This window comes from Anneissia japonica, unplaced genomic scaffold (genome assembly GCF_011630105.1).
Source record: "Anneissia japonica isolate Jap-2015-1 unplaced genomic scaffold, ASM1163010v1 scaffold7370_len818893_cov191, whole genome shotgun sequence".
NCBI classification, from domain to species: domain Eukaryota; kingdom Metazoa; phylum Echinodermata; class Crinoidea; order Comatulida; family Comatulidae; genus Anneissia; species Anneissia japonica.
In genome coordinates this window covers 663,688-678,887 of record NW_022687459.1, presented here as the reverse complement: position 1 = coordinate 678,887, position 15,200 = coordinate 663,688, and the positions used below count along the sequence as shown (strand labels likewise).

Genomic DNA, 15,200 nt, shown 5'->3' with positions numbered 1-15,200 from the left:
ACGAGGGTCGATCTAGTACTCCCGATCTCACGATTAGAAGTCCAACACTTTACACGCTGCACTCTTTTATAAATATTAAGCCTACCAGTTTGCTCACGGGCACCACGTCCAAAAAGAGCACTGCCCGTGATTATGAAATTTGTATATAGCGCCCTCTATGTAAAAATCTAGGAATAGAGCGCCCTCCATGTTATTTGTTTTTAGATTGTAGTGATCGAACTGCTACTGATTACAATCGTCGGTCGGTATGGGTAAAAGCTTTGTTATTTAAAATAAATTTATATGATCTATATTCATATTTTACTGAATTCACATCATTTTTATGAATTTTAGGGTATAATACATTTTATCTTTAATAAAATTTGTATGATGCATGAGAGTACAACGTAGGTGTGAGATGTAAAATGTGAATGCTCATACGTAAGACTCTCGCATTATGCGTGAAAATTGACAGGTGTAGTATATAATCAATACAAGTAGCGAAAGGTCGTTCGGGGACAGCCGGACTTAACAGGGGTCCGGGCCATTAGGGTTCGCCTTTTCTCACGGCTACAAAGCACTTGTATTATACACTAACGGATCTTAAATCTGCTTAAAAATACAGGCTATTTAAAATTATTTTTATTTTGATTAAATAGTAGCGATAAATTTAAATGGCAAAACAATATATGCAAAATTTTCAGTAAGTAGCCATCCGTCTCCGCTCTGGCGCAATCCCAGACCCCTACCTAGGTGACCAGGTAAAGGAACTGGAAACACATTTGCCCTGCCACAGACGACTGGGTGCTCTGAGACAGTGACCGAGACAGCGGCTCCCAGAAGATAGTGCAGACCATTAGAAGAGAATAATACAGAGCCAATCATTGAAATAAGTTAAACAGATGTGTTTTAAGGGTACGTTTAAATTTATTTAAAGATGTGCGACACTTCCCAGTCTCATGACCACCAAGCTACTACTCGCTCGGCTCTATGATGATCTACTATTCATTCAAAATTAGGCGAAAAGGCCAAGAGTATTCCAAACAAACACCAGAATTAATCATTTTTCAAAGTGGAAATCTTTTTACGACACAACATTTCACACAAGATGCTCTACATCAGGTGAGCCTTCCTGATTGCGTCGGGGTAATTAGCAATTCATCCTGATTTGTTTGCAACACAATCGGCAAAGTTGAACCAGGTTTAACCTTACTGACAGCTGTCGGTGTTTGTCGCTGATAGGGTAAGCGATTGTATGTAATCTGAGCTTTACCTAACTTTACTGTACTGTAATTGTTTTATGGTACAGTAGAACCTCATTTTTACGTACCCCAGTTATACGAACCCTCAGTTTTACGTACACCTCGTATGGATCATGACGTCATCAAAAACCCCGAAAGTATTCAAAACAAACGGCCCTTTTGAGAGCAACCATAAGTAAAAAGAATATAACAATAAACAAACCATAATGCAATGTATTTTCATTAAACAAGCAACGTTGATTGAGTCTAATACCGGGTTGTTATAATCTAAAACCACGTGAACTGAGTGAGATGAACAACTACCGATGGTGCTCAAAATTATTGCTTTCCTCCTCCTCCTTAGCTTCGTGTGGCAAACCATGGAAGAACTCGTCTGGTCGAATTTTCTACACGAAGCTGAGTAGACATAGTTTCGTACTCAAACGCTAATTGGTTGGCTCGCCCAGTGCATAGTACATGGTTGTTGTTTCACGTACACGAATGCTAATTGGTTGGCTCGCCCAGTGCAGCGCACATGGGTTTAGTTTGTCTCAACAGGCCCAGACAACACCACATCTCTTTTGTTTAGAATAGGCATGAAGGGGAATTCCCAAGTTATACCTTTGTCGTATAGGTAATCTTACAATATTTTCATGTTCTTTATTTTAGTTAAATAAAAGATATAAAGTGATGAAATAAAAGATATACAGTGATGAATTAATACACTAGACACATGGTTTTATTTGAACACTTTATTATGACATCGTAAAGTGATGAATAAAAACACTAAACACATGGTTTTATTTGTAGGCCTAGAGGCTAGGTCTAGCCTAGGTATCATCGTTCATTCGTACGTACGTTTATTGAGCGTTACGTACGTATTAGGTCAAAGGTTACCACAAATTTAACCCAACCTCTATTTTACGAATCCCCCGATTTACATACGCCCTCTGGTCCCGTACCGTACGTAAAATCGAGGTTCTACTGTAATAATTATTATATGCATGAATTAATGAATAACTATGATAAAAACCCAGAACCATCTGAGAAATAATTAGTATTACCAAGAAATATAAGCTCTGTGACAAAAATAGTCAACAATATGAATGTATTAATAAGCCGACTTTCTCATTAAACATACTTATTATATTTCTCCTGGTAGCATTGCCACGAATGTAGTACAGTACCACAAAATTTAAAAAATAATATATTTATATAATGTATTTATATAATGTATTTATATAATGTATTTATTTATATATAGACTGTAATTATAGCATACTGCAAGAGGTTTTAGAGTATGTCTCTATTATCATGATTTATACAGCTGAAGTTGACTAATGTTTAACACGTTGGTTGCCAGCGACGAGTATACTCGTCCCACAGGGTGTTGCTGAGGGGGGGGGGGCTATGGACGACTATACTTGTCAAAATCGGGGTAACATTGTAGCGTTTATTACTTCTTTGTTATACATAGTAGAACCACAGACCTAACGGCTGGTAGTTTGGGGAAGATACACCTAGACGATAACAGATGTATGTTTGCTGTGTTATCTTGCTGGCAGTACACCCAATTGCACAAGTGGGGGTGGGGTGGGGGAGCGCCTTCTGAACATATACCAACCCATGCAAAAAGACAGACCAGAAAACTTGCACTAGGCAGAAACTATAAAAATGCTGTCCTAGTGCCGGTGACCCGTTTCCTCATCCCCTAATATTTTCCCGCCAATTTATTAGACACACCATTTTGGTGATATATGACAAGATAACATTTCAAAAAAGTATGTTTGTACATGTATACTTGTTCTATCACACGTGAAGGAACCTGAAAAAAAGGTCTGGCAGTCAACGTGTTAATATTATTTGTAAAGTAAATGCTGAATTGTAGGTGCAATGAAAAATTAGCTATGTATTTATAAGTCAGCCGTGACATCACACCATTTTCGTTTGCATGTAAATTGTGATTTTTCTTACCTTGATCAATCATTCCTGATGATGACATAATGTCGAAATATTGAATCCCGACACGATAGCATGTATTTTGATACTTGGAGAGTATGTATTATACTAATTCGCAAAATAGAGTGACTTTGGGTGATTTCAACTTTGACCATGATATTTTTTTGGGGGAATAGGAGTGGCGCGAGTAATTTTTGGAGGGGTGTGCACCCCCATTTATCCCTAGATACACCAATGGTGAAAAAAGCACAATGAAAGCTGGAGTTTTTCATCATGATGAATATTTCGTTGCTAGTGAAGCCCTGAACGTACCCAATTAACCTAACAAATTTCGCTCAACGGTGCTGGTTAACATGGGAAGCCTAAACCACCAACATAAGCAAGGTCTAGAAAGGCATGGTTATGAGATAACAATGCAATTGACTTAAATGGAAACAAGAAAGCGATGCTGAAATAATGCATAATGATGTTTAAAATACATTTAAATCTATTAAAGAAATGTCTACCAGGTTAGGCCTACCAACACTTCATGAACAACAATCAATCAATTTATTTATCTTCATCGTATCATGAAGAGCTCCGAAGAATGTCAGTTTGTGTACTGTTACTAGTAAATTTTTTTTGTTTTTGTTTTTTAACACCTCTGCGCCAGGTAGACGTTTTGAATTTACATGCTTTTCTTACGATTTCGAACTTCGACTTGGTGTTTTTGACTATTGTAACTGTATTAATAATTATTGGTTGACATGTTTGTGAAAGTTTTGGTGTACTGTGTGTTAATTTTGTAAAAATCTGTGCAGTAATTAACAAGAACTACCAGTCGCCCGGACTGGAATTGAGCTGCAGAGTAACAATGGCCGAAGATGGCAGTCTAGGTCAATGCTCCAACCCAGCATAGGCTCAGGTCTAGGTGTTGTACGATGGTGGTACGCAAACTAACCTGTGAGGAAATTTTAGGAATAAGGCCTGGAATATAAAGATATAATTAAGACAGATCGACAGACCAACCGACTGATGGAATGACAGACCGACCGACATTATTAATAAAGTGCCTGCTAAATTGAAACCAACAAGTATAATGCCGGCCACTCAATGCGTCCTACGACGGTCGTACGACGAATCTAACTTCGCTTCCTGTGAGCGATAGACGACGTCACACCATTCCGCCTGCTGATTGTCGGTGGCAGCTTGAACGGATCGTCCTCCATATAATCGCGTCGGCCGACGACGGTCGGTCACAATGAGTGCCCGGTTTAAACTGAAATTGCAAAAACAGATGTTTGAATTAAGGGGTAACCTAGCAACCGACTGCGACAAACATACGCCATTGCCGATTTTATGAACAATGCGAGACAATTAATAAGTTTTATTAATTAGTGGTTACCGAGATGAGCACCCAATTGGCATAGGGCGGCATTTTTTAAAGTGCCCTTACCGGTACGCGTCATTAGGAAATGTGCAGGCAACCTGATTTTAGTTCCTCCCATGTTTTTCAGCCAATGGTATTGTAATATTTTAATATTCTACATTAGTTGGCGATAGTAGTTACATTAAGCTTCAAGCATGTTGCTAGTACCATAGAGAATATAGACACTTAAATTTAGTCTGTTTTAGTGAAACCTAGTTTAGTGATCATGACTCCGCTGATACAGTGAATATTACTTTATTACGATTGGACAGGGACAGAAAGTCGCGGATGTTGCTAGGAAGTTGGAGAAGGAGTAAACTGATGCACCCAATGTTATACTAGGAGATTTTAATGCATGTAAACTGAATTCTGTCTTGCCTGGATACAGACAGTATCAGTTAATGCCCACGCACAGTTAATATATTGATCACTGAGTAGCTTGATTTAATAGCCTAAATAAATATATTTTCTGTAGGGTCCTCAGAACTTGACTGTAATTGCAAAATGGTGGTTGTGCGTGAGAAGTGTAAGCAAAACATAATATTGTATATAGATCAAATAATCTGTTTGACCTTTTCACCTTTTAATATACATACAGTATGTCACGCAAATATCTGATAAAAGATCATAGTTAAAAAGCTGTTTAATAAATTAAAATGAAAATGTGGATGGCAAACAAATATTTGATAAATATATTTTTGAAAAATAAGTTGAGTTGAACATCATTTTCTTGATTGCTGATTCTTGCAAAGATCCTTGATTTGTGTTTTTTTTCCGAGGGTAAAATCTTCTGGCAAAAATAACATAATGCATGTACAAATAGGACATTTAACCTTGGCAATTCAAAATGTAATCTTAATCTACAGTAGACTAACATTAATGTATACCAATTATAATTATGGTAGAAGTGTTTGATGGAAAATCTATAATTAAGATAATTGCTAGCGGATGTTTCTTTGCCAAACTGTAAACCAGAATTGATGGAGCAGCTATTAGCTGCTCAGTGGAAAAGCTCAGTGGACTAAATTGTTAGTAGCCAGTGGCAAATTGAAGGGGGCCCCAACTGGCTCGGGGCCCCTAAATATTTTCAAAATTATAAAAATAAAAGGAGAAAAAAAGAAAATTGTATTCAAATTTAAGTGTGAGAGTACAATTTTCAGCCAACTAGTGGTGCCATAATCATAAAACTTCTTACGTCAGCGCCAACTGAGGCTGTATTTACTGTACCCATATCTGTTAAAGTTCTTTCACCTCGAATTTTATTTCCTAGATCAACACTGGTAGCCACAGTGTGTGCACTTCACTGTTCGAGTCCCCGGTTCAATGGACCTTTCCGAAGTGTCAATCAAGAATGACATCTGACCAATCAGAGCAGTGCTATGAATACGCGCATGCCCCACAAAAACGTGTTGTTCCATAAACGCATGTGTTTATTATGCATGTATGCTAATTGTTTTAAGGAATCTTCATCCAATCAGTACATCCAACAGGAGGGGTTTAGCGAAAAGATCAATTCCATCTTCTTCTTTCAGTTCAAATGCTGAAATGCATGATTTGGATGAAAATAAAACTGCAAGAGATTTCCAATTCAGCTGACAATAAAATGGTCTCCATGAAGCCATCAGCAATCATACAACTAGTCTATTCACCAGCAACACATTTTACTAATTTTCAAATTTTTTTTTATCAAAATCAATTTTCACCATGTTCTTTCATAACAATAATTTTATTCATATTGATCTGTCTACATCCTGTCACCAAATGTTATCAGACACTTATGACTTTATGATGTTTTCAGCAAATGTTTGTGTTCTGTATATGACGCAAATAATACGTCATTGTTTCGGCAAAATGTTGATGCCACTACTGCTTTGGACATTTAATCACCATATTTTTTTTTAATGCTGTACAATATGTGTAAGATGATAACCCAAAAATAATAAAACTGATTTATGTGTTCAAAAAGGCAAGTCGACCTATACAGTAGTTAAAAAGGTAGCTTTAAACATGCGAGCAGTACATTTTAATGTCAGGCTTCCCCCCTAAAGGGTTTTTCTGTGTTAGTGCTGACAGTAATTCTCCTTTTAATTTTTTATAATTTTTTTTTTCTACCCAGATTGTATGGCTTGTTTTTTCCATGTAAACGCAAGATGACAACAACGTAATTAATTACAATCAGTTATATATTGTCTCTTTTTTGAGTGAATGAAAAACATTTTTATATGTCAGCACACATATTTACTAACCCTGGGTTAGAAAAGCTTTTATTTTCTTTGTATTGACTAATTAATGACAGTATCAATATATATAATCATTATTTATAGTACTGTTTTTCCAATTCCTGTCTCCATTTAAATTGCAAAGCTGTAGCAATTTTAATAACATCAATGTCCTTAGACTACTTAGAAATGGGAAAAGTTTTCATAAATATTTGATATAAATGTATATATAAACAATATGTAGCTTTAGATTGCACGGCGCGGTAAAGAGGTAGAGTGTAATGACGTTACTGAGAAGTAATCTGCGCATGCGAGAATTTTAAGTTCTCCTCGTCACATGAATTCAAGGATGCAATTCTGCCAAATTTACGTTTTCCAGAGAACATACTGCAGGATCTTACGCATGAATGAATCGGTTCTAGCATCGTGTCGTCGCACAAATCGAATGCTCCCTAATGATGCCTCATCTAGACTTTTGAAGAATTGTTTATTCCATTAGAACTCTTACAATACCGAAGGTATGATCCAACCGGCTCTGATCTTTAATTCTACTGGGATTCTAGGTGACCCCTCCATATCCCAGTTTGCACATCCTCCAAATGGCGATATCCTAGGTACAGCCTTGGTCAAGATTATTTTATTTGGACTATTTTAATTGCGTGCATTTTTTTTTTTTTTTTTTTTACTTGCTCTTACATTTGGTTGTCGATCAACTCAATGAATGATGCTGCCTGGCAAGTTTAGGTTTGAATATATGTGGAGTTTTTGTATTTTCAAAAGTTCAAATGGGTTTCATTTTGTTCCTTAATGCATCAGCCTTTGGCTACACTCAAATCACATGTTATAGTAATTACTGTATAATTATTATCATTGTTAGATTGTTCTATCTTCTTCTGTTATGCATTTCCATCTTGGCAAATTGGCACAAAGTTAGTCATACTTATTACATAAAGAATAATACATTCACTGCCACAACATCCTAAGACCAGATAGCCTTTTATATTCTAGTTAGAGACAGACAAACATAGGTTGCATTGGATAAAGGAATTAGCTCAGGCTAGCCGAAGCTATGCAGGCCAGGCTAGGCTAGGATTGGATTTATTTGGTGTAAACACAGGATAGCCCACGAAAGTCAAGAAGACGACTTATTTCCAGTGGGGTCCTTCTGGTGGTGATTGGACAGTACACCGGGAGACAATCCCCTACTCTTTTCCGAAGATTGTACTGCGTTCTTTAACGTGCCCATGTGCCAAAAATGCACATGGGACCAACGGCTTAAATGTCTCATCCGAAAGACGGTGCGCTATTGTAACTTGTATTTCAGCCCTCTAGCTGAAACACAATAAGAGGCAGCAATGGGAATTGAACCGGGGACCTAGAGATCTCCAGGGTTCAACGCACACGCAGTGGCTACCATCAGATTAGCCGACTGATCTAAGCTGCTCTGACACAAGCAAAATAAACAGGAGGATATTTGAACTCAACCTTAAGGTGGAGACCCCAAATCACTGTACCAAATACTGTTCAAACTAATAATTACTGTATTATTATAAGTGTTATTGTAGCTTGTTATCTATCTTGTTTTGTTATGTATGCATTTCCATCTTTTGTGGGCTTTCGCTTACGTTCTCAAACCAGTACATTAATAATATTATTTTTAATTGATTTTTAAATGGTTAAAATAAAATCTATTTGTTGAAGGTATATATTTACAAAGAATCTGTGTGTTTACCAGTTTTATTTTTTTTTAATTTGTGTTCTTGTTTATTTTATTGTAATATGCATTTAAACACATTTAATGCCTTATTTATGAAGGTTGTTAATTTTGTTATTTAAGATTAGTTATTATTTAATATTTAAGATTAGTCCAGGGGCCTTATTACAGCCTTTGACATCTTTGGTTCCCAGGACTTGTTGTAAATAAATGAATGAATATATTTTTATGGAATTTGTGCAATATTAATTGATAAATTATTATTATTCAAATAAAGATTATTATACAGTGTGAATCTTGATTATGAAAAACTTTATTCAGGATATTTAGTAGATAAAGCTGCCTTTATCCCCTATAAAATAACATAAGTGCTAGCACTTTATATTATTTATTACACAAGGTTTGCCAGTCTATGCGTTCTTCATCTGGCGCATACAGCAGTTGTTTGTATATATATCCTGACAAGTTAAAATTAATAGGTATAACTACTACATCATTAGGTCTCAAGTTGTTTAGTGTGGATTTCCCGTTGGCATTATGATCAATTTGGACTCACTCTCTGTTGTCTTTTTATTCTCACTTTGATAGGACCTGAACAGACAGGTTGTCAAATCTGATGCAGCCATGGTGTTGATTCCTGCATTACAATTTGAAATTCCATCAAACACTCAGAAAGGAGGTATATTGTCGAAGTGTTTTTCTTATTCTTATTCTTTATTTCCAATCAAATACACAGCTGGAATGGAGGGCCTGATTTTTAAAGTCAGGCTCTGGGGGAAAAAATTGTTTCATATGTTGTACAGTAGAACTGATATTTCTGAGACAGATTTTTGAATATTTAAAAACTGGGGCAAAAAAGTGTAAAAATGGGCGGTTACGCCCCTTTTTCCCCCAGTTTTTAAACATTCAAAAATCTGTATCTCGTTCACCATCCCCAGTTTTTCGTCAATCAACTTTTTTCTGTCTTAGAAAAATCAGTTCTACAACATATCAAAATTTTTTTTTCCTCCGGAATCTGACTTTAAACTTCATTACTATATTTCAGAGAATCACTCCATCCAGTAATTACAAAACATACACATACCAACATAAAACAAAACAAGATGGGTTAGTTTCATCATCATCTGAAAATAGTTTTTACATTATTTCATGCATATTACTAATTTTTTTCATGTGGGAGTGGCCATAAAACTTCATCTGAAATTGTTTGCGATCCTTTTTTCAATGTTTGTTTAATTTTGATATAAGATAGTATGAAAACTCCGAAAAATGTGATAAAAATAATTTTAAATAAAGTAAGGTTATTTCTGAAGATGAACTAATAAGGTTTGAAATGTTGAATAGCAATGGCTTGTAACAGGTATCACATTTTTCATATGCATCGCATTTTAAAAGTATCAGTGAACCCCATGTTTAAATTTGTTTTGTCAAAATGCATTTTTATTATAGGCCTCTAGTGTATTCTATATGACTTACTGTATTTCCAAAATAATGTTATTGATTTATTGACTTATTACAGAAACTGCAGTCATTTGTTATCTAACTACACACGTAGATGCGCATACGTGTTATGATAAAGTAATTTGCAATATATGATTACTCATGGTATCAGTTTAATTTTTATGATTATTTTATGATTATATTATGAAACATGTAAGATACTGTAATATATAACTATGAATTTCAGATATGGTGCAATAACATGGCTTAAAGGCAAATGCCAATTATTATGCAAAGTGGTTGCCTCATAAGTTCTCTTGGCTTCTCGTCTGTATCAACAAGGTGTTTGTGAATGCTTTTGCTTAATCCATGAATTCTAAGCTCTCCATGATAGCTAATCAAAGCCTACTTTCAACAGGAATGAAAAAATATATTATTTTAATATTCCTATAGAAAACTAGAGCAGTGAGTCTATAGAATGCATACCTCCACCCTTTGCCTGAATAACAACAATAAGCAGGCTGTGTATGATGGGCAAAACTGCAGCATACCCTCAAGAAAAGACCTTTTCTTCCGAAAATTGAATGGTGTAGTTTTTCAATTTTTATGATGATCCATTCATTAGGTTTTGCGTAATCTTGTTAACAGACAGAAAGTCAGACAGAGAGCAGTTAATACATAACCTCCTTGCTGGAGGTAATAATAAAGAAAATGTGAATTTGCCATACTTTCTATATTACACATGCAAAGAAATGTTTAGTGTAAACCCATATTGATGACTCCTTGAAATCTACACTAGTGTATGCTCAAAAATTAATCCCGATAACAATTAAAGATGTCGCTTGAATCAAGATGTATAACCCAAAAGGGAAGGATTTGAGTTTGTTTGTCCATGGGGGAGGGGGTTGCGAAAGGGCTGCCAAGGGGCGCTTAAAGCCCCATTCCAGGCAAAATTTTAATTTTTAAAAAAAATCTAATTTTTGTATAATGTTATAAAGATTTATAAATATAATACGGAATTGCTAGTTTAACTGAATTTAGACATTCCTATTAAGAATGAAAAAAATGTAAAATAAGACTGAAATTTGATTTTTTGTGTTCCACACAAAAAATAAATGCGGATGAATTTTCATGTTTGATTTTGCGACAGGTCGTGAGAAGAAATATCGTAGGCGCCGAAGACATTAGCCTATCCAACGCTGCTAGGCTAGGCCTAGCCTTACCTCTATTTAGGTTCTGTTATCACACATAAAAACGGCCGACATGATATTTTCTGTTGCTAGTAATATATAACTATGAATTTCAGATATGGTGCAATAACATGGCTTAAAGGCAAATGCCAATTATTATGCAAAGTGGTTGCCTCATAAGTTCTCTTGGCTTCTCGTCTGTATCAACAAGGTGTTTGTGAATGCTTTTGCTTAATCCATGAATTCTAAGCTCTCCATGATAGCTAATCAAAGCCTACTTTCAACAGGAATGAAAAAATATATTATTTTAATATTCCTATAGAAAACTAGAGCAGTGAGTCTATAGAATGCATACCTCCACCCTGTGCCTGAATAACAACAATAAGCAGGCTGTGTATGATGGGCAAAACTGCAGCATACCCTCAAGAAAAGACCTTTTCTTCCGAAAATTGAATGGTGTAGTTTTTCAATTTTTATGATGATCCATTCATTAGGTTTTGCGTAATCTTGCTAACAGACAGAAAGACAGACAGAGAGCAGTTAATACATAACCTCCTTGCTTGAGGTAATAATAAAGAAAATGTGAATTTGCCATACTTTCTATATTACACATGCAAAGAAATGTTTAGTGTAAACGCATATTGATGACTCCTTGAAATCTACACTAGTGTATGCTCAAAAATTAATCCTGATAACAATTACAGATGTCGCTTGAATCAAGATGTATAACGCAAAAGGGAAGGATTTGAGTTTGTTTGTCCATGGGGGAGGGGGTTGCGAAAGGACTGCCAAGGGGCGCTTAAGAGTTAAGAGTTTGGGAGTTAAGGCACTTGTCAGGTTGATCATTTGCTGTTTAAATGGCATCTGGTTGATTTAAAATGTCAGAGTTGCTGCAAATTATCGTAAAATGTTTAAGCCCGTTCTAGATACATTTGAAATAGATTACTGGTAATTTATTAGCAGATGTACTCCTGATTAGATTAAAATGCGTGACAAGCATCAAGCAAGCAGTACAACCATGTTTGGATTTAAACTTCCTTCTACATTTGAAGAAATAAAAACAATAGTAGGTTTGACCTTAAAACTTTGAGGACTAAACGGTGCTCCATATTCATACGGAATTAAGAATATTTCCACCTCAATATCTGCATTCAAGAGTTAATATTATTCATAAATTCAATGATTAAAATTCATATTGACAAAGTTTATGGTTTTCTAATCCCACGTAATACTTTTTAAAAATTAGCAATTCATTTGCTTGTTATGAAGATGCAGTAAATCTACTATTAATGAAAGATAATGCTGGCAAAATTTGCCCTCAGGAGCAGTGTGGCTCCAGAAATTGGCCATCGTTGGGTCCGGGAAATCTGACAAGGGAGTTAAAACCAAGGGGCTGCCTAGACATTCAGTCAGGTTCCTGCGTTTTTCTGTGCATACATCTGTAAAAGTGTTTTTTACTTGTAGTTCTGACAACAATTGAAGGACTTATCAGCAGAGCAGTAGAAGGGCTTGAACAAGATCAACCGCTTAGAAAGGTATCTATTATAATATTATACAAACTTAAGCTTTCTTAAAGTAATTGTCAGCAGTATGTATTATTGAGCGATTTTTATGTATGTATTCATACAATAAAGAGCTCAGAACTACTGCAATGGGTGAAATTTAATACTTTATTTGAAGTTGAATAAATTAAAATGAAATGAGATCGTTTTACTAGGTTTGTATTTTGACGATTAATTACTTTATTTTATATTTGTCTTTGTAGGCCTTAGATCCTGAGACAGCTACCAAAATTCAAGACTTCATTGACAAAATGAAAAACCTAAAACCACCTTTTGAACTGGTATGCATAATCTTTAAACAGTAATTCACTTCTTTCACACCAATCTATGCGCTAATTTTACCAAGTTATATGCATACACTTAACCAGGGTATGTGCACCCTGTCACATTTACTAGTTTAATCTTGGTTAAGCAAGACTTTTTATTCCTTGTTTCGTGTACTTATTTTTTTTTAAGGTCATCGAAGGAGGGCGGAATAAAAATAAAAATAACATTTTGTTTTCTTATTTAGCAAATAGTTTTGTGAATGTGAAATAGGGTGGTTAAATGCTTTAAATTGATACAATTAGGAAGAAATATGCATATCTTATCTTTGGAGATTTCAAGACAGCGGAGGGCCTGTAATGAAAATAAAGAAAAATTTTTATTTTTTTCTGAAATTTCCACTTTTTTGTGGCGGTGGGTGTGCTATTTTGCCAAAAATTAAATTCTATTTTTATTCGAAATCATTAAATATTTGCAGTCGGCGGGTTTGTTAAACAAGGTATAAAACCTTGTCTCGACTTAAGCATTAGTTTAACAATAGTTTAACCAGGTTGTATGAACTTTCACACAGTTTTATATTCTTTCTACTATTTTTACCTGTGTAACCTGATCTCACATTATGCAATACATTATATTTATTAGGTTATAAATACTAGTTTAATTTGGTTATATGCACTAAGTTTACTTAGTTACTTATACTATTTTTATGAATCCATGCTTTAATCTTGTTAAATGTAATACTAAATACTAATTTATCCAACTTATTACTTTTTAAACTGAGTGTATTCACTACATTTACCTGGTTATATACAGTACATGACTTTAACCTGGTTACTTACACAGTTGTATACACTACTTGACGTTATGCATTATCTTACCCGATGTGCTGGATTTATTTGGTCATATGCACTCACCCAGTGTGCAATACTGTATGGTTACTTAGTTATATTCACTACTGGTACTTAAGTACTGTAACTTAAGTACATTTACCATGTTATATCCAGTACTATATTTACCATGTTAACTTACATGATTTGAATGTGCAAAAAATATAATCTGGTAATTGATAAATGATTATTGTGCCTCTTGCCTTTATTGAATATCGGTGTAGACGTTGGATGACCCTACAGGTAACAGTTACATCGAGAACCCTGATGCTCCTGCTAAGGACAAGTACTTAACGACTATAAACTACACAAGAACAAAAGAACAAGATATAAAGCTGGGATTGGTTGTGAGTGTTTCTATATGTCATCATTCTTGTCATTGTTGTTGTCATGAATATCATCATCATCATCACATCTGTCAGATTTTTCTTCATCATCAACATAATCATCATCGTCTTCATCAACATTGTTATCATTATCATCATCATCGTAGTCATCATCATCAACAATCTGATGATTACCATCTTAATCATTTTCATTATCATCATTGTCATTGTGATCTTCACCATAATCTTCATCATCATCATCATAACCATTATTGTCATCATCATCATCGTCATCATTTCCCATTTAAACATACCACTGACTGATACCATTTTGTATATACTGTAGTCATACAAGAGAATATTTTAATTTTCCACCTAAAATTTGTGTTTGTTAGTTTTTATATACTATTTTCGTTTGCTGTTCCTGTTCTTCAGCAGAATACTATTAATTTAAGGGTCTCAAATAAACCTAGTTCTTCACATCACATTAGTTTTAAAGCCCCATTCCCGACAAAATTTCAGTTTTTAAGAAAAATCTAATTTTTGTATAATGTTATAAAGAGTTATAAATATAATACGGAATTGCTAGTTTAACTGAATTTAGACATTCCTAAGAATGAAAAAAATGTAGAATAAGACAGAAATTTGATTTTTTGTGTTCCACACAAAAAATAAATGCGGATGAATTTTTCATTTTGATTTTGCGATAGGTCATGAGAAGAAATATCATAGGCGCCGAAAACATTAGCCTATCCAGCGCTGCTAGGGTAGGCCTAGCCTTACCTCGATTTAGGTTCTGTCATCACACATAAAAACGCCCGACATGATATTTTCCGTTGCTAGTATTGACACTTGTGAAATATAATATTTCATAGGAATTATTTCAAATTTGTTAAAAAACTAAAAAAAACTGATTCTGACTGAGATTTTGACACTTAAACAAACATATCTCAGCCTAACCGAACGACCGCATTGTGCGAGATGCGAAGTACAAAAACTAATCTCATTAAA

General features: G+C 34.9%; 1 protein-coding gene across 1 annotated transcript in view; it reads left to right on the top strand.

Moving 5' to 3' along the window:
- The window catches only part of LOC117118981 (zinc finger protein ZPR1-like), a gene marked incomplete in the record, with an annotated part of 32,879 nt that overhangs the window by 3,340 nt on the left and 14,339 nt on the right, over positions 1–15,200 (top strand). Inside the window, 4 exon segments of the mRNA XM_033263745.1 lie at positions 9,109–9,199; positions 12,615–12,685; positions 12,916–12,993; positions 14,088–14,210. Coding sequence (XP_033119636.1) covers positions 9,109–9,199; positions 12,615–12,685; positions 12,916–12,993; positions 14,088–14,210 — 363 coding nt within the window.